Raw genomic sequence first — 18,844 nt, 5'->3', positions numbered from 1 at the left:
GGGCGGGGAAGGGGAGGGGCTCTGAGGAAAAATGTTGGGGGCCAAAAGGAGAAAACAATGAAATTACCAAAGCAGCCCTTTTTTGTTTATATGGCATGGGTAAAACAGGAATATCGCATAGTTAAATTTTCGGACGCGAGACATTTCCATCAGGTGCAGATGAACCCGAAGTCAGAATTGGGTATTCGGTTTTTTTAGACATGGATATTCGGTTTTTTAAGCATTTTTGCAGATCGCAAGTGGCCCATTTAAAGTTGGGCTAGACTGGACCTTCTTCTACTAGCCCACAGTCCAGACGAGACGTGACCACTTGTTTATTATCGTCCCATTAGCTCAAAAAGAAAAATCTTGTTATCGTCCCATCGATTCCCCACCAGCCAAGCCCCTCGCTACCTCCGCCGCTCCTCGCCGGCGACATCGGTGAGCGTACGGACCCGCCCGTGGCCCCGAGATACAAATTCCGCCATCCCCGGAGGTCACCTTTCATCACCATCCGAGTTCTGGTGAGCCCGCCGTGTTGAGTAAATAGGCAGTTTTTCGATTAAATTAATCCATGAATAAATCATGAGCATGACATGGACAGCATTGATAACATACTGATTATGATCTAACAGAGCATGTACTACGCATATAGTAGAGACATCTACGCATACCGCTAGTACTGCTACAACAGAAAGAAACACGAGAGGGATAAGCGATGTATACCCTCCAATCGGCCACGCGGTGGCGGTGGCGGTGACAGCAGCCGCGGCATCCTCGGCGGCCTTCTTGTCGGCCTCGGCTTTCTCAGCGGCGGCACGGTCGGTGTCGGTCGACATGGTGATGATGAAGGTGATGCGGACGTAGATGAACAGAAGCGAGCAGTCGCGTAGTCGCTACCCAAAAACCTAATCGCCCCTCTCCCCGTACAGGATCCGGAGAGGCGTGGTTTCGGAGGCCTGCTCTCCCGTCAACCGTGTACGCGGTGAACGGGACGGAGTCGCCGGCGGCAGCAGCAGCAGAGGAACGACGTGGGCGTGGAGGCGGAGATGCGATCTGTTTCGTGACGGCTAGGGTTGGCAGCGCCCCACATATATATGTGCGGCCGCGCGTGGAGAGACGTGGGCTGAACCCACGTCCAAGTCGGTAGCCCACGATCCGACGTCTCAGATCGTGGCCCCACCTGTCAAAGACTCTCCATTCCTGACCGGCAAAAAGAAGCGCATAGGAGTGAGCTCGGCTCGGCTCAATCCCGCAACCCGCGGCGCGTCGTGACGAGGCGTGGCGTGGCGAGGCGAGCGGAGGAGGAGGAGTGCGCGAGGGCCTCATCTCTTCTCAGGCTCCAATAGCATGAGGGAGAGAGTCCCTTATAAACCACTCCAACTCTCCTTCCACTTCCAAGGTGGGACTAAACTTCCCACACACCTAGTGCCATATAACCCACATGGGCCCTTAGAGATTTTTCAGAAATTGCAATATGGGCCTAGAGCCCATCTCAGATTTCAGCAATCCCCCACCAGATCTCGAGGGCCCATAGTGTCCTCTGTTCCAAATACTGTTTTGATATACTAGTGTTTCAGTGAAGACCTGTTAAGGTTGAGCTTCACCTAGAGCAAGTAGCTACATTCCTTCACAACTGAACAATGGACTATGCCTTGAATTGTCAGTTTGGCGTAAAGAAGTTTCACCACATGTCTTACTAGTACTGGGCTGCCGAAGGCTGACCCCTCGGGTGGAGCATATAAGTCACACTCCTGGCCTATTCATGAGTTTACTAGAGATCACCCCAATCTCATAGACTGTGACTAGCAGTCGAGCTCACATAGGTGTGTTCCTCCAAAGATCGCTCTGTAGGATAGCATCTTGCTTATACATATAAGCCTTGGAACACATTAAGACAATAGTCATCCTTCCGTACAGTTTCCGAGAGTATTGCATCTCCAACGGAGTGGGTTAGTAAAGTTACTCTCCTCAGTTCACCACTGGCTTGTTTCCCCAGGTCCTACTTCACGGGATCTCCGATCACATAGGTTGGGTTACCACCATGGTAACTCATGTGGGTCTCATACCCATCTCCCTCGATGCACTATCTATCACTACACGTGATAGCCCTTTCGTAAAGGGATCTGCCAGATTCTTAGCCGTATGGACATAGTCCAACGCTATCACTCCGGAGTTTCTTAATTTTCTGACAGCTTTTAATCTCATTCTTATGTGTTTGGTGGACTTCATGTTGTCCTTTGAACTCTTCACCTTGGTGATGACAGTCTGATTGTCACAGTTCATAAGGATAGCCGGAACCGGTTTATCAACCAATGGCAAGTCCATCAAAAGATCTCGAAGCCATCTCGCTTCAACACCAGATGTGTCTAATGCCGTTAATTCTGCTTCCATTGTCGATCTCGTTAAGATCGTTTGCTTGCAAGACTTCCAGGAAACAGCGCCACCTCCAAGAGTAAACATATACCCAGTTGTGGCCTTCATCTCATCAGCATCAGAGATCCAATTCGCATCACTATACCCTTCAAGTACCAACGGGTATCCGGTATAGTGAAGTCCATAGTTCATAGTACCTTTCAGATAGCGCATAACTCTTTCTACAGCATGCCAATGTACATCACCCGGTTTGGAAACAAACCGGCTCAGTTTGCTCACAGCAAACGCGATGTCAGGCCTCGTTGCGCTTGCTAGGTACATCAGTGAACCAATGATTTGAGAGTATCTCAATTGATCTTTAGCCATGCCTTTGGACTTTCGAATCAACACGCTAGGATCATATGGTGTTTGAGATGGTGTGCAGTCCGAATATCCAAAGCGACTCAACACCTTCTCAACATAATGGGATTGCAGAAGTGTGATCCCACCCTCATTATCTCTCAGTAGCTTGATATTCAAGATAACATCAGCCACACCAAGATCCTTCATCTCAAAGTTCTGAGATAGAAAGGACTTAACCTCCTCAATGACTTTGAGGTTGGTTCCGAATATCAGTATGTCATCAACATACAAGCACAGTATAACTCCTTCGCCCCCACCATGGCGATAGTATACACATTTATCAGCCTCATTAACAACGAAACCAACAGATGTCAGAGTTGTATTAAACTTATCATGCCATTGCTTAGGTGCTTGTTTCAGGCCATATAAAGATTTTATCAACCTACACACCTTTCTTTCCTGACCATCTATCACAAAGCCATCAGGCTGTTGCATGTAGATTTCCTCCTTTAGCTCTCCATTTAGAAAAGCCGTCTTAACATCCATCTGATGGACGAGAAGACCATGTGAGGCCGCCAACGAGAGTAATACTCGAATGGTGGTCAGTCTAGCCACAGGTGAATAAGTATCAAAGAAATCTTCCTCTTCTTGCTGGTCATAGCCCTTGGCCACAAGCCTAGCCTTGTACTTTTCAATCGTACCATCGGGCCTAAGCTTCTTTTTGAACACCCACTTACATCCCAGTGGTTTGCAACCATAGGGACAGTCGGTGATCTCCCATGTCCCGTTAGCCATGATGGAATCCATCTCGCTACGGACCGCATCCTTCCAGTAGTCAGCTTCTGGAGAGGCATACGCTTCTGAAATAGAAGTGGGAGTATCATCCACGAGGTACACGAAGAAATCATCACCAAAGGTCTTTGCAGTCCTTTGTCTCTTGCCCCTACCAAGGGTTTCCTCGTCATCCTCCTCGGGATTTTCATCATGTGTTTGTTCATAATATTCCATAGGGATGGCAGGTTCAGGAGTCTCCTCAGATTCCTGTCTAGAAGTGCTTTGCATATCTCTCATAGGAAAAATATCCTCAAAGAATGTAGCATCCTTAGACTCCATAATTGTACCGATCTTCTGGTCAGGTACCTCAGATTTCACTACTAGAAATCTATAGCCAACGCTGTTCTTAGCGTAGCCCAAATTAATGCAGTCCACGGTCTTATGTCCAAGCTTACGCTTTTTGGGGATCGGCGCGTTGACTTTCGCCAAACAGCCCCAAGTGCGCAAGTACGAGAGTGTCGTCCTTCTCTTTGCCCATTTCTCATAGGGAGTGATCTCACTATCCTTTGTCGGAACTTTATTCAGGACATGACATGCCGTCAATATAGCCTCCCCCACCATGCCTTGGATAAACCCGATGTATCTAACATGGCGTTAACCAAATCAGTTAGAGTACGGTTTTTCCGCTCGGCAACCCCGTTTGACTGGGGTGAATAGGGAGGCGTCCTCTCATGAATAATGCCGTGTTCCGCACAGAAGGAATCAAACTCACTCGAGAAGTACTCTCCACCACGATCTGACCGGACTCGTTTAATTTTCTTTTCAAGTTGATTTTCAACTTCTGCCTTATAGATTTTAAAGTAGTGTAGAGCCTCATCTTTAGTATTTAACAGATACACATAGCAATATCTAGTGGAATCATCTATCAATGTCATGAAGTATCTCTTTCCACCTTTAGTCAACACACCATTCATCTCGCAAAGATCAGAATGTATGAGTTCTAATGGTGCCAGGTGTCTCTCCTCCGCGGCCTTATGAGGCTTGCGAGGTTGCTTAGCTTGCACACATGAAAGGCACTTAGAACCTTTGGCTAAAGTGAAACTCGGGATTAAATCCAACTTGGCTAGCCGCGTCATAACACCAAAACTAATGTGACAAAGACGTGAATGCCAAACTTCAGATTCATTAACATTCGAATGAATATGATTCACGACTTTATTACAAAAATCTGCGAGGGAAAGGCGGAACATCCCTCCGCTCTCATAACCTTTTCCAACAAATAGTCCATACTTAGTAACAACTAATTTATTAGACTCGAATACCAACTTAAACCCTTCTCTACATAGAAGGGAGCCACTAACGAGGTTCTTCTTGATGGCGGGGACATGCTGCACGTTCTTCAGCTGCACGATCCTTCCCGAAGTAAACTTCAGATCGACCGTGCCAACACCATGAACAGAAGCACTCGCGCCATTCCCCATCAATACGGACCCGTGGCCTGTGACCTGGTAAGAAGAGAACAATGAAATGTCAGCACACACATGAACACCTGCACCTGTATCCACCCACCAATCGGTAGGCTGAAACACTGAAAAAACAGTAAATAAATTACCGTACCCAGATGCACCATTCTCATTGTTGCTCACAATCATGTTGACAGACTTGGAGTCCTGTCCTGGCTTCTTAAACTTGTTTGGGCACTTGTTGGCCCAATGTTCAGCCGAACCACAAGTAAAGCAGCCCTCATCCTTCTTGTTCTTCTTGAAGGTCTTCTTACCCTTCTTCTTAAAGTCGGCAGTCTGTTGGACACCGTTCTTTCCCCTGGGCTTGTGGGAATTGGAGTTCTTCTGATGCACCATATTGGCCACAGAAGTTCCTTCGACCCCTTTTCCGTGTGAGTCCTTTGCCCTTGAGTTCTGCTCAACACTCAGATGGCCAATGACATCCTCCACAGAGAATTCACGCCTCTGATGTTTCAGAGTGGTGGCAAAGTTCCTCCAGGAATTGGGGAGCTTAGCGATTATGCAGCCCGCGACAAATTTGCCCGGTAACTCGCACTTAAGAAGCTCAAGCTCCTTAACAATGCATATTATCTCATGAGCCTGCTCCAATACAGGACGGTTTTCAACCATCTTGTAATCGTGGAACTGCTCTATAATATACATCTCGCTCCCTGCATCGGCAGCCCCGAACTTAGATTCGAGCGCCTCCCACAAGTCCTTGGCAGACCGCATATGTAAATATGCATCAACCAGCTTATCTCCAATCACGCTCAGAACTGCCCCGAGGAACACCACGGTGGCCTCCTTAAACGCCTTCTCCTGTTCAGGAGCGATCGTTCCTGTAGGAGTCACACCGGCGACCCAGAACACGTTCATGGCCGTGAGCCATAAGGTGGTTTTAGTCTGCCAACGCTTAAAGTACGTCCCCGTAAACGGGGACGGTTTCAGTGCAGCAGCAAAACCAGAATTCGAAAAACTCCTACAGATATTAGGTTTTTGGATTGTTGAGTAAATAGGCAGTTTTTCGATTAAATTAATCCATGAATAAATCATGAGCATGACATGGACAGCATTGATAACATACTGATTATGATCTAACAGAGCATGTACTACGCATATAGTAGAGACATCTACGCATACCGCTAGTACTGCTACAACAGAAAGAAACACGAGAGGGATAAGCGATGTATACCCTCCAATCGGCCACGCGGTGGCGGTGGCGGTGACAGCAGCCGCGGCATCCTCGGCGGCCTTCTTGTCGGCCTCGGCTTTCTCAGCGGCGGCACGGTCGGTGTCGGTCGACATGGTGATGATGAAGGTGATGCGGACGTAGATGAACAGAAGCGAGCAGTCGCGTAGTCGCTACCCAAAAACCTAATCGCCCCTCTCCCCGTACAGGATCCGGAGAGGCGTGGTTTCGGAGGCCTGCTCTCCCGTCAACCGTGTACGCGGTGAACGGGACGGAGTCGCCGGCGGCAGCAGCAGCAGAGGAACGACGTGGGCGTGGAGGCGGAGATGCGATCTGTTTCGTGACGGCTAGGGTTGGCAGCGCCCCACATATATATGTGCGGCCGCGCGTGGAGAGACGTGGGCTGAACCCACGTCCAAGTCGGTAGCCCACGATCCGACGTCTCAGATCGTGGCCCCACCTGTCAAAGACTCTCCGTTCCTGACCGGCAAAAAGAAGCGCATAGGAGTGAGCTCGGCTCGGCTCAATCCCGCAACCCGCGGCGCGTCGTGACGAGGCGTGGCGTGGCGAGGCGAGCGGAGGAGGAGGAGTGCGCGAGGGCCTCATCTCTTCTCAGGCTCCAATAGCATGAGGGAGAGAGTCCCTTATAAACCACTCCAACTCTCCTTCCACTTCCAAGGTGGGACTAAACTTCCCACACACCTAGTGCCATATAACCCACATGGGCCCTTAGAGATTTTTCAGAAATTGCAATATGGGCCTAGAGCCCATCTCAGATTTCAGCAATCCCCCACCAGATCTCGAGGGACCATAGTGTCCTCTGTTCCAAATACTGTTTTGATATACTAGTGTTTCAGTGAAGACCTGTTAAGGTTGAGCTTCACCTAGAGCAAGTAGCTACATTCCTTCACAACTGAACAATGGACTATGCCTTGAATTGTCAGTTTGGCGTAAAGAAGTTTCACCACATGTCTTACTAGTACTGGGCTGCCGAAGGCTGACCCCTCGGGTGGAGCATATAAGTCACACTCCTGGCCTATTCATGAGTTTACTAGAGATCACCCAATCTCATAGACTGTGACTAGCAGTCGGGCTCACATAGGTGTGTTCCTTCAAAGATCGCTCTGTAGGATAGCATCTTGCTTATACATATAAGCCTTGGAACACATTAAGACAATAGTCATCCTTCCGTACAGTTTCCGAGAGTATTGCATCTCCAACGGAGTGGGTTAGTAAAGTTACTCTCCTCAGTTCACCACTGGCTTGTTTCCCCAGGTCCTACTTCACGGGATCTCCGATCACATAGGTTGGGTTACCACCATGGTAACTCATGTGGGTCTCATACCCATCTCCCTCGATGCACTATCTATCACTACACGTGATAGCCCTTTCGTAAAGGGATCTGCCAGATTCTTAGCCGTATGGACATAGTCCAACGCTATCACTCCGGAGTTTCTTAATTTTCTGACAGCTTTTAATCTCATTCTTATGTGTTTGGTGGACTTCATGTTGTCCTTTGAACTCTTCACCTTGGTGATGACAGTCTGATTGTCACAGTTCATAAGGATAGCCGGAACCGGTTTATCAACCAATGGCAAGTCCATCAAAAGATCTCGAAGCCATCTCGCTTCAACACCAGATGTGTCTAATGCCGTTAATTCTGCTTCCATTGTCGATCTCGTTAAGATCGTTTGCTTGCAAGACTTCCAGGAAACAGCGCCACCTCCAAGAGTAAACATATACCCAGTTGTGGCCTTCATCTCATCAGCATCAGAGATCCAATTCGCATCACTATACCCTTCAAGTACCAACGGGTATCCGGTATAGTGAAGTCCATAGTTCATAGTACCTTTCAGATAGCGCATAACTCTTTCTACAGCATGCCAATGTACATCACCCGGTTTGGAAACAAACCGGCTCAGTTTGCTCACAGCAAACGCGATGTCAGGCCTCGTTGCGCTTGCTAGGTACATCAGTGAACCAATGATTTGAGAGTATCTCAATTGATCTTTAGCCATGCCTTTGGACTTTCGAATCAACACGCTAGGATCATATGGTGTTTGAGATGGTGTGCAGTCCGAATATCCAAAGCGACTCAACACCTTCTCAACATAATGGGATTGCAGAAGTGTGATCCCACCCTCATTATCTCTCAGTAGCTTGATATTCAAGATAACATCAGCCACACCAAGATCCTTCATCTCAAAGTTCTGAGATAGAAAGGACTTAACCTCCTCAATGACTTTGAGGTTGGTTCCGAATATCAGTATGTCATCAACATACAAGCACAGTATAACTCCTTCGCCCCCACCATGGCGATAGTATACACATTTATCAGCCTCATTAACAACGAAACCAACAGATGTCAGAGTTGTATTAAACTTATCATGCCATTGCTTAGGTGCTTGTTTCAGGCCATATAAAGATTTTATCAACCTACACACCTTTCTTTCCTGACCATCTATCACAAAGCCATCAGGCTGTTGCATGTAGATTTCCTCCTTTAGCTCTCCATTTAGAAAAGCCGTCTTAACATCCATCTGATGGACGAGAAGACCATGTGAGGCCGCCAACGAGAGTAATACTCGAATGGTGGTCAGTCTAGCCACAGGTGAATAAGTATCAAAGAAATCTTCCTCTTCTTGCTGGTCATAGCCCTTGGCCACAAGCCTAGCCTTGTACTTTTCAATCGTACCATCGGGCCTAAGCTTCTTTTTGAACACCCACTTACATCCCAGTGGTTTGCAACCATAGGGACGGTCAGTGATCTCCCATGTCCCGTTAGCCATGATGGAGTCCATCTCGCTACGGACCGCATCCTTCCAGTAGTCAGCTTCTGGAGAGGCATACGCTTCTGAAATAGAAGTGGGAGTATCATCCACGAGGTACACGAAGAAATCATCACCAAAGGTCTTTGCAGTCCTTTGTCTCTTGCCCCTACCAAGGGTTTCCTTGTCATCCTCCTCGGGATTTTCATCATGTGTTTGTTCATAATATTCCATAGGGATGGCAGGTTCAGGAGTCTCCTCAGATTCCTGTCTAGAAGTGCTTTGCATATCTCTCATAGGAAAAATATCCTCAAAGAATGTAGCATCCTTAGACTCCATAATTGTACCGATCTTCTGGTCAAGTACCTCAGATTTCACTACTAGAAATCTATAGCCAACGCTGTTCTTAGCGTAGCCCAAATTAATGCAGTCCACGGTCTTATGTCCAAGCTTACGCTTTTTGGGGATCGGCACGTTGACTTTCGCCAAACAGCCCCAAGTGCGCAAGTACGAGAGTGTCGTCCTTCTCTTTGCCCATTTCTCATAGGGAGTGATCTCACTATCCTTTGTCGGAACTTTATTCAGGACATGACATGCCGTCAATATAGCCTCCCCCCACCATGCCTTGGATAAACCCGATGTATCTAACATGGCGTTAACCAAATCAGTTAGAGTACGGTTTTTCCGCTCGGCAACCCCGTTTGACTGGGGTGAATAGGGAGGCGTCCTCTCATGAATAATGCCGTGTTCCGCACAGAAGGAATCAAACTCACTCGAGAAGTACTCTCCACCACGATCTGACCGGACTCGTTTAATTTTCTTTTCAAGTTGATTTTCAACTTCTGCCTCATAGATTTTAAAGTAGTGTAGAGCCTCATCTTTAGTATTTAACAGATACACATAGCAATATCTAGTGGAATCATCTATCAATGTCATGAAGTATCTCTTTCCACCTTTAGTCAACACACCATTCATCTCGCAAAGATCAGAATGTATGAGTTCTAATGGTGCCAGGTGTCTCTCCTCCGCGGCCTTATGAGGCTTGCGAGGTTGCTTAGCTTGCACACATGAAAGGCACTTAGAACCTTTGGCTAAAGTGAAACTCGGGATTAAATCCAACTTGGCTAGCCGCGTCATAACACCAAAACTAATGTGACAAAGACGTGAATGCCAAACTTCAGATTCATTAACATTCGAATGAATATGGTTCACGACTTTATTACAAAAATCTGCGAGGGAAAGGCGGAACATCCCTCCGCTCTCATAACCTTTTCCAACAAATAGTCCATACTTAGTAACAACTAATTTATTAGACTCGAATACCAACTTAAACCCTTCTCTACATAGAAGGGAGCCACTAACGAGGTTCTTCTTGATGGCGGGGACATGCTGCACGTTCTTCAGCTGCACGATCCTTCCCGAAGTAAACTTCAGATCGACCGTGACAACACCATGAACAGAAGCACTCGCGCCATTCCCCATCAATACGGACCCGTGGCCTGTGACCTGGTAAGAAGAGAACAATGAAATGTCAGCACACACATGAACACCTGCACCTGTATCCACCCACCAATCGGTAGGCTGAAACACTGAAAAAACAGTAAATAAATTACCGTACCCAGATGCACCATTCTCATTGTTGCTCACAATCATGTTGACAGACTTGGAGTCCTGTCCTGGCTTCTTAAACTTGTTTGGGCACTTGTTGGCCCAATGTTCAGCCGAACCACAAGTAAAGCAGCCCTCATCCTTCTTGTTCTTCTTGAAGGTCTTCTTACCCTTCTTCTTAAAGTCGGCAGTCTGTTGGACACCGTTCTTTCCCCTGGGCTTGTGGGAATTGGAGTTCTTCTGATGCACCATATTGGCCACAGAAGTTCCTTCGACCCCTTTTCCGTGTGAGTCCTTTGCCCTTGAGTTCTGCTCAACACTCAGATGGCCAATGACATCCTCCACAGAGAATTCACGCCTCTGATGTTTCAGAGTGGTGGCAAAGTTCCTCCAGGAATTGGGGAGCTTAGCGATTATGCAGCCCGCGACAAATTTGCCCGGTAACTCGCACTTAAGAAGCTCAAGCTCCTTAACAATGCATATTATCTCATGAGCCTGCTCCAATACAGGACGGTTTTCAACCATCTTGTAATCGTGGAACTGCTCTATAATATACATCTCGCTCCCTGCATCGGCAGCCCCGAACTTAGATTCGAGCGCCTCCCACAAGTCCTTGGCAGACCGCATATGTAAATATGCATCAACCAGCTTATCTCCAATCACGCTCAGAACTGCCCCGAGGAACACCACGGTGGCCTCCTTAAACGCCTTCTCCTGTTCAGGAGCGATCGTTCCTGTAGGAGTCACACCGGCGACCCAGAACACGTTCATGGCCGTGAGCCATAAGGTGGTTTTAGTCTGCCAACGCTTAAAGTACGTCCCCGTAAACGGGGACGGTTTCAGTGCAGCAGCAAAACCAGAATTCGAAAAACTCCTACAGATATTAGGTTTTTGGATTGTTGAGTAAATAGGCAGTTTTTCAATTAAATTAATCCATGAATAAATCATGAGCATGACATGGACAGCATTGATAACATACTGATTATGATCTAACAGAGCATGTACTACGCATATAGTAGAGACATCTACGCATACCGCTAGTACTGCTACAACAGAAAGAAACACGAGAGGGATAAGCGATGTATACCCTCCAATCGGCCACGCGGTGGCGGTGGCGGTGACAGCAGCCGCGGCATCCTCGGCGGCCTTCTTGTCGGCCTCGGCTTTCTCAGCGGCGGCACGGTCGGTGTCGGTCGACATGGTGATGATGAAGGTGATGCGGACGTAGATGAACAGAAGCGAGCAGTCGCGTAGTCGCTACCCAAAAACCTAATCGCCCCTCTCCCCGTACAGGATCCGGAGAGGCGTGGTTTCGGAGGCCTGCTCTCCCGTCAACCGTGTACGCGGTGAACGGGACGGAGTCGCCGGCGGCAGCAGCAGCAGAGGAACGACGTGGGCGTGGAGGCGGAGATGCGATCTGTTTCGTGACGGCTAGGGTTGGCAGCGCCCCACATATATATGTGCGGCCGCGCGTGGAGAGACGTGGGCTGAACCCACGTCCAAGTCGGTAGCCCACGATCCGACGTCTCAGATCGTGGCCCCACCTGTCAAAGACTCTCCGTTCCTGACCGGCAAAAAGAAGCGCATAGGAGTGAGCTCGGCTCGGCTCAATCCCGCAACCCGCGTCGCGTCGCGTCGCGTCGCGTCGCGTCGGGACGAGGCGAGCGGAGGAGGAGGAGTGCGCGAGGGCCTCATCTCTTCTCAGGCTCCAATAGCATGAGGGAGAGAGTCCCTTATAAACCACTCCAACTCTCCTTCCACTTCCAAGGTGGGACTAAACTTCCCACACACCTAGTGCCATATAACCCACATGGGCCCTTAGAGATTTTTCAGAAATTGCAATATGGGCCTAGAGCCCATCTCAGATTTCAGCACGCCGTTGCTCGCCTGCTAGGCTCTATCCTTTTTGTTGTCTTACTGGCACTTGTTGGGGGTTCCTCCATTGGTAACACCTCAAGATTTGCTGATATTTTGCGGTTTGCCTGTTCGATTCCAAAAGAAAAGTCTGTTGTTGGTAGCTGCTTGGTAGATGGAGGCGCTCCTTTGATTCTAGGACCAGTCTCGGAGCCATAATGGGAAGCAAGGCTGTACATATCGCGTCGTGTCAGCGCGTGGTTACCCCATAGAATCATTCGATATGTAGTTGCTTCAATGGCACAACTTCATTGAACTCCCTAGGTTTCTGTGTTGTCTGAATCTAGTTAGGGCAATATGTTGTTTGATGTGGGTTGACGACCTAGTAATCGGTCCTTTTTTTTGTTGGAAAAATAGGAACAAAGTTGTAGCTTTGATTTTGAAGGAACATCGATTATCATTTCCATATATCAATTTAGTCTATCTGTGTGAGCATGTATTAATGTTTCGCTGATATCTTCGTATAGGCATTTTAGATATGCAGGGTTGTTATTAGTAAGTACTTATGCTACTTATGAGATCCGTGACGCAACTAAGTTGGTGGGTTGTTTCTTGTTTAGCTTGCCTCCTTGCTATTAGTTTGCCAAAGCATATCTTTCTTCGGCTACCACCCAGTTAGCGCCCTCCATTTTCCCGTCAAACCTTTGTTTTTAGCTTCTACTAGGCAACATTTCCTGACATTTATGTGTTGTTCATCCAGTGGTGCCTTAAATTGGTGAAATCGATACACGGCTATTGGAAACTTTAGAGTTTAGTCTCATCATATTCATGAGTCATCAAAAGCGTGAAGCCAGTTCTAGCAATGAAGATTGGGCATCAAAACGCCCAAAAGGTGCTGCCACTTCTACTGAAAAGGATTGTCAAGTAGAGACTGCTAGTTCTCAAGAAACGAATGGTGAAAAGAGAGACACCTCTCAAAAGGGAAGCAACTTGCCGCTAGACCCATGCATCTCGGATGAGAAATCCGCAACCATCTCGGAAGTTCCAAGTCAGCAAGAGATGATACTAACTAGTGTTGAAGCCGATGCTGCAGAAGACAAGGGCTGCAGGCATACAATGGAGGATGCCTGGGTGGTGCTTCCTGATGCTAGCATGGGATCTCCTGGAAATTTGAGGTGCCCCTCTTTCTCTTCATATTAATTACTTGCATGCAATGTATGTATCTAATGTAGGTAGCTTGATGCAGATCTGCACATTTTGCAATATATGATGGGCATGGTGGCCGCTTGGCCGCGGAGTATGCACAGAAGCACTTACACCCGCATGTTATTGCTGCAGGATTACCACGTGAGTTGGTCTGTTCACATTGTCTGCTTCTGTTCAATGTTTTCATTAATCATTAGTATGTTATGATGTATTTGTTCTGTCTTCAGTTGCTCGTACTGAGGGGTGCAAGCGGCATCCCGCTTCTTCCCATGAAACTCATCAATTAGTTCATAATCTGCTCATCACTTGCTTAAAATTAACACTACACTTGTACTATGGTATTGTCCGGTAGCCCGCCCTGCTTGCAATTTTTCTCGTGCAGATGGATTTTTTCTTACCTATTTTTTTCATTTTTTTTAGTGCTACACTCAGATGGTTTCTTTGCATCCTCCTTGGAATGGTGTTTCAGTGACACTTTTCCTAATGTTTTCTTCTGCTTCTTTGTCTATTCAACTACTGTCTCATTGGAGTTTTAGTAATTTCTATCCTCATTATTTTCTTCTCCTTCTATGCCTACTCAACTGCTGTCTCTTCTTAGTAATTTTTATCCTCATTTTTTCTTCTGCTTCCATACCTATTCAACTAACGTCTGCCTGGAATATCTTTGTGTGCAATGAAGGCGAAACTTTTCATGATAGCTTCCATTTATGATTATGCACTTCACATCTTCTCCTTTGGCCTGGTCGATGAGGAATTGATATCTATTAGATCACTTGACCATTTATTGCTTCTTGACATCAACTCCTCACTGAGTGCTAACTTTTGGACTTTCAATTTGTACAAAATTAAGTTTATGCCTTCTATTTTTCGTTTATTTTGATTAGGAGACCATTTCATGAGTAATTCATGTTCAAATTAACTTGCATGATTCTGATATTCCAGTTGTGTTTATTCTGTTGTTGGCCATTTAACTAATATTGATATATTGTCTTGCAGATGAATGTTAAAGTGGCAAAGAAGGCCATTATTGAAGGTACTCCCTCCGTTTCTTTTTTACTCCGCATATAAGATTTGGTAAAGTTTGACTAAATTTATATAAAAAAATATGAACATCTACAATATTAAAACTATATTGTATGAAAATACATTTTGTGGTGCATCTGATAATATTGATTTCATATTGTCAATGTTTATATTTTTTAATATAAAGTTGGTCAAACTTTACAAAGCTTGACTTTGACCAAACCTTATATGCAGACTAAAAAGAAATGGAGGGAGTATTTAGTACATGAAATTCTTCTCTTGTCTAGACTCTAGACCATAACAGCGCTAATGATAATAATTAGAAGAGCCCTTCTACTAGTTTCATCGCTGTACTTCGTAATTTTCATTATGCATACAATAAAAAAATGGTCTTTATCTTATTCAAGGATCAAATTGATTCTATATTTCTGCACTAACATGGAAGGCAGCCTTGGCCCTTATGGGCTGTTTGGTTTTCACCTGGGTGCGCCCTGCCATTCATGGGCGAGCCAATTAATTGACGCAGCATCTGGCCGCCCCGCACTTGCCAACTTTTTGGCGTCAAACTGAACTGGGGGAGCCGGAGTGGGCTGGGTGTACCAAAATATTGGCTCCCATCCAAACGGGAAGCCAGGCTTGGTCAACGACCAATTATTTGGATCGTCAGTTGAGGGCTGCAATCCAAACAGCCCCTTAATCCTTGAGCATGTTACATGCTGGTGAGGTTATCTTAGAATTCATAAGATATTTCTCAGTTTCTGTAACTGCCATTCTAGCATAAATGTATTGTATGGAAAATGGCAATGGGGATTGCCATCTTGTATGTGATTTTCAGCTTTTGAGTCGACATGATTTTAGTTCTGCTTTGCACTAGCATTTTGCCAGTACAGCATATTTTTTTTCTTCTGTGCTTCTATGGTGCCTTTTTGCTCTTTGGTTCTTCTTATTGCTCATTCAATGTTCTTCCATTTTAAGTTTGTTTGTTATTTTTATACCACTGATTTATCTTGACCTAATGCTTATTGTTTGTAGGTTTCCGTAAAGCTGATGAATCACTACTGCAAGAAAGTGCTAAAGGTAAGAAATTATGGTCTCAACTTTCATCATTTGTTCCTCTGCAATTTCCAGTCTTTGTGACGCCAGTTTGCCCAGGCACTCTTTTTCTGACTGGCTGGTTAGACTAACTTATAAAATGATGTAGAGGGTATCCTACGTACAGTAGATCTTTCCTTGGCTCATAAGCCACCTCCTTGTGGTAAAAAACTGAAGCTGATGGCTGGTGCTTCGTGTGTGTCTAGGCAAGGAAGGGTGCTATAAACTTCTATAGTATTCCACTAGCGGACCAGTTGAGCTGGGCCAGCTTTGCAGCCAATCTCCACTATTATCTTTCTTCCTTTTACCTATATCTCTTTCTTCTCCCTTGCAATTGGTGGCTTTCTAGGCACTGCCTATGTGCATCTAGATGGTCACCGATCACCCCGCCCAAGAGCTATCACTTTTTCTGAACCTTGGCTGATGCTTTGAGCTAAAGATAGGTAAATCAACACAATGACATAGCGTGAGCCTCAGTTCTTAAAGTGACTAGGATAACCTCTTAGTTATGATGGCAAATTGACAATAGTAGACATTTTGTTGTACCAAGTAAGCAGGGCCTAGAAAGATGGCAGTGTCGGAAAACTATTAATTAAGTTTATTTCTTTCTTATTGGTTGCTTCTCTCATGATATTAATAGTACTCACGTGTCTTGTCTATAGGAAACTGGCAAGACGGCGCAACAGCTGTATGTGTTTGGGTCTTGGGACAGACGGTAAGTTTACAGTACCAGAGATTTTCTTCATTATGCACAACCTATTTTGCACCGTCATACTCTGGAATTCGTTTTGGTTATCCAGTTTGGAGTTTGTATGGAATCAGGGTCTATGAGATTATTTGTTCCTTTATTATATATATACTTCCATTCACCCAGTTGGAGATACTGTTTCATCAGTGTCCCCTTGATTAATTATTTTTATATCACATGCCTACCTTCAAGGCAGCATAACTCTCGCATAATCGACCTTGACTAATCTACCAACAACATAATTAACTCGTTGGTTTCTCTTCTCATGCGCAACAAACTCTAATTATGTGGTGTTATCTTGTTGGTACGGAATGCTCGTGCTTGATTTGAGATGCATAATTTGTTCATTTTGCAAATTTTTACGTGTGAAATCTCAATCCTTAATTTTACACTCCCTCCGTTCCAAAATATAAGGTGTACTAGGTTTTTCAAAAGTCAAACATGTGCATGTTTGACCAAGTTTTGAGAAAAAAGTACCAATATCTACAGTACCAAATTTGTATCATTATATCCATCAACAACAACAACAAAGCCTTTAGTCCCAAACAAGTTGGGGTAGGCTAGAGGTGAAACCCATAAGATCTCGCAACCAACTCATGGCTCTGGCACATGGATAGCAAGCTTCCACGCACCCCTGTCCATAGCTAGCTCTTTGGTGATACTCCAATCCTTCAGGTCTCTCTTAACGGACTCCTCCCATGTCAAATTCGGTCTACCCCGCCCTCTCTTGACATTCTCCGCACGCTTTAGCCGTCCGCTATGCACTGGAGCTTTTGGAGGCCTGCGCTGAATATGCCCAAACCATCTCAGACGATGTTGGACAAGCTTCTCCTCAATTGGTGCTACCCCAACTCTATCTCGTATATCATCATTCCGGACTCAATCCTTCCTCGTGTGGCCACACATCCATCTCAACATACGCATCTCCGCCACACCTAACTGTTGAACATGTCGCCTTTTAGTCGGCCAACACCCCGCGCCATACAACATTGCGGGTCGAACCGCCGTCCTGTAGAACTTGCCTTTTAGCTTTTGTGGCACTCTCTTGTCACAGAGAATGCCAGAAGCTTGGCGCCACTTCATCCATCCGGCTTTGATTCGATGGTTCACATCTTCATCAATACCCCCATCCTCCTGCAACATTGACCCCAAATACCGAAAGGTGTCCTTCCGAGGTACCACCTGGCCATCAAGGCTAACCTCCTCCTCCTCACACCTTGTCGGGTGGTAGGTGCGATATATGCCAACGGGTGGCTTATCATTGTGGGAGCCAGTAAGACGTTGCCGGTGCCTGGAAGCGGAATGAGGCGAAGACATGCACGCCGGCGAATCTTACCCAGCTTCAGGGCTCTCCGTGGAGATAACACCCCTACTGCTGCTTTGCGGGGTCTCCGCATGATCACTAAATGAACGAGTGGCTACAAGATGCTCCTTGAGCTATTTGGCGAGAAGAAGAAGAAGGGCACGACTAGCTCTCCTCTCCTCTCTATGTGGTGTCTAAAACTAGCTCAGCTCCACCTTTTGCATGGGTGCCCCGGGGGGGTTATATAGGCCCACCCCCCGGGGTACAATGGTAATCCGGCTGGGCGTGGGCCCTAGCCGTTTGTGTCTACGCTCGCCGGCTTCTGCGCCGGCTGCCGGCTCCTTGATCGACAGGCAGGCCCCACTGTCAAGGGCCTTGTCGGTGGCTGGTTACTGTTGCCTCAAACCTGGTGACGAGGGCTTCGCCGAGGTAAGCGTGGCTACAGTACCGCCGCCCGGCGGGCGATCGCTGTAGCCTCACCTCCTCTTGTCTCCTTAATGGGGCGTCTCCTTCGAGGGAGGAAGCAAGCTGGCTGTGGGGAGCCGGCCCTGTTTTGGGCCGACTGGGGAGGCCTGGCGGCCTTCGGGTGTCTTTCTGCCTGAAGGGGCCCACCGCCCGTGGGCCGCGCTGACAGCCCGTCGTGGGTGGCATCAGGGTCAACATGGCAACAGTGCCGCGCCGGACGGGTCATGGCCACCCCGTACGGCGCACTGTGCCAGGCGTGCTCCGGGATTCGGGGGTGGCAGGCTTTACTGTAGCCACGCCCCGCCACATCGCCGTTATGTGGATGCAGACTTCGAGGGTACGATCTTGACCGCTTTGTGGGAGTCGGCTTCTCGCGGCTGGCTTCTTGGAGCCGGCCCTCCCGCAACTTTCTTCATGAGGGCTAAAGCCGGGCCGCCTTCCGATAGTCGGCCTGGGAGACAGCCGGCAAGGGGAAGGCGGCCCCACGTCTTGGATTCTTGAGGGCCGGATCGGCTCGTAATTTTTTTAGAAAGGCCAGGGGGAGCCGGCTAGGCTACCCGTGGTCGTTTACTCCGATAGTAGTCCCTAAAGCTGATCGAGCTTCGAGGCTGACAA

At 47.1% G+C, this 18,844-nt stretch overlaps 1 protein-coding gene across 2 annotated transcripts in view; it reads left to right on the top strand.

Annotated features, from left to right (window-relative positions):
- The first annotated feature begins 317 nt into the window (after positions 1–317).
- The window catches only part of LOC123103486 (probable protein phosphatase 2C 67), a 33,800-nt gene continuing 15,273 nt past the window's right edge, over positions 318–18,844 (top strand). For both annotated transcript variants that reach the window (XM_044525087.1, XM_044525088.1), the window contains exons 1-6: positions 318–503; positions 13,153–13,567; positions 13,639–13,747; positions 14,595–14,631; positions 15,654–15,698; positions 16,376–16,428. In XM_044525087.1, the coding sequence (XP_044381022.1) occupies positions 13,221–13,567; positions 13,639–13,747; positions 14,595–14,631; positions 15,654–15,698; positions 16,376–16,428 (591 nt within the window). In that variant the 5' untranslated portion in view covers positions 318–503; positions 13,153–13,220. The remainder of the gene's footprint in view (positions 504–13,152; positions 13,568–13,638; positions 13,748–14,594; positions 14,632–15,653; positions 15,699–16,375; positions 16,429–18,844) is intronic.

The sequence above is a fragment of the Triticum aestivum genome, chromosome 5A, assembly GCF_018294505.1.
Source record: "Triticum aestivum cultivar Chinese Spring chromosome 5A, IWGSC CS RefSeq v2.1, whole genome shotgun sequence".
Lineage (NCBI taxonomy): Eukaryota > Viridiplantae > Streptophyta > Magnoliopsida > Poales > Poaceae > Triticum > Triticum aestivum.
The sequence above is the reverse complement of the archived record's forward strand: the minus strand, read 5'-3'. Positions and strand labels throughout refer to the sequence as shown.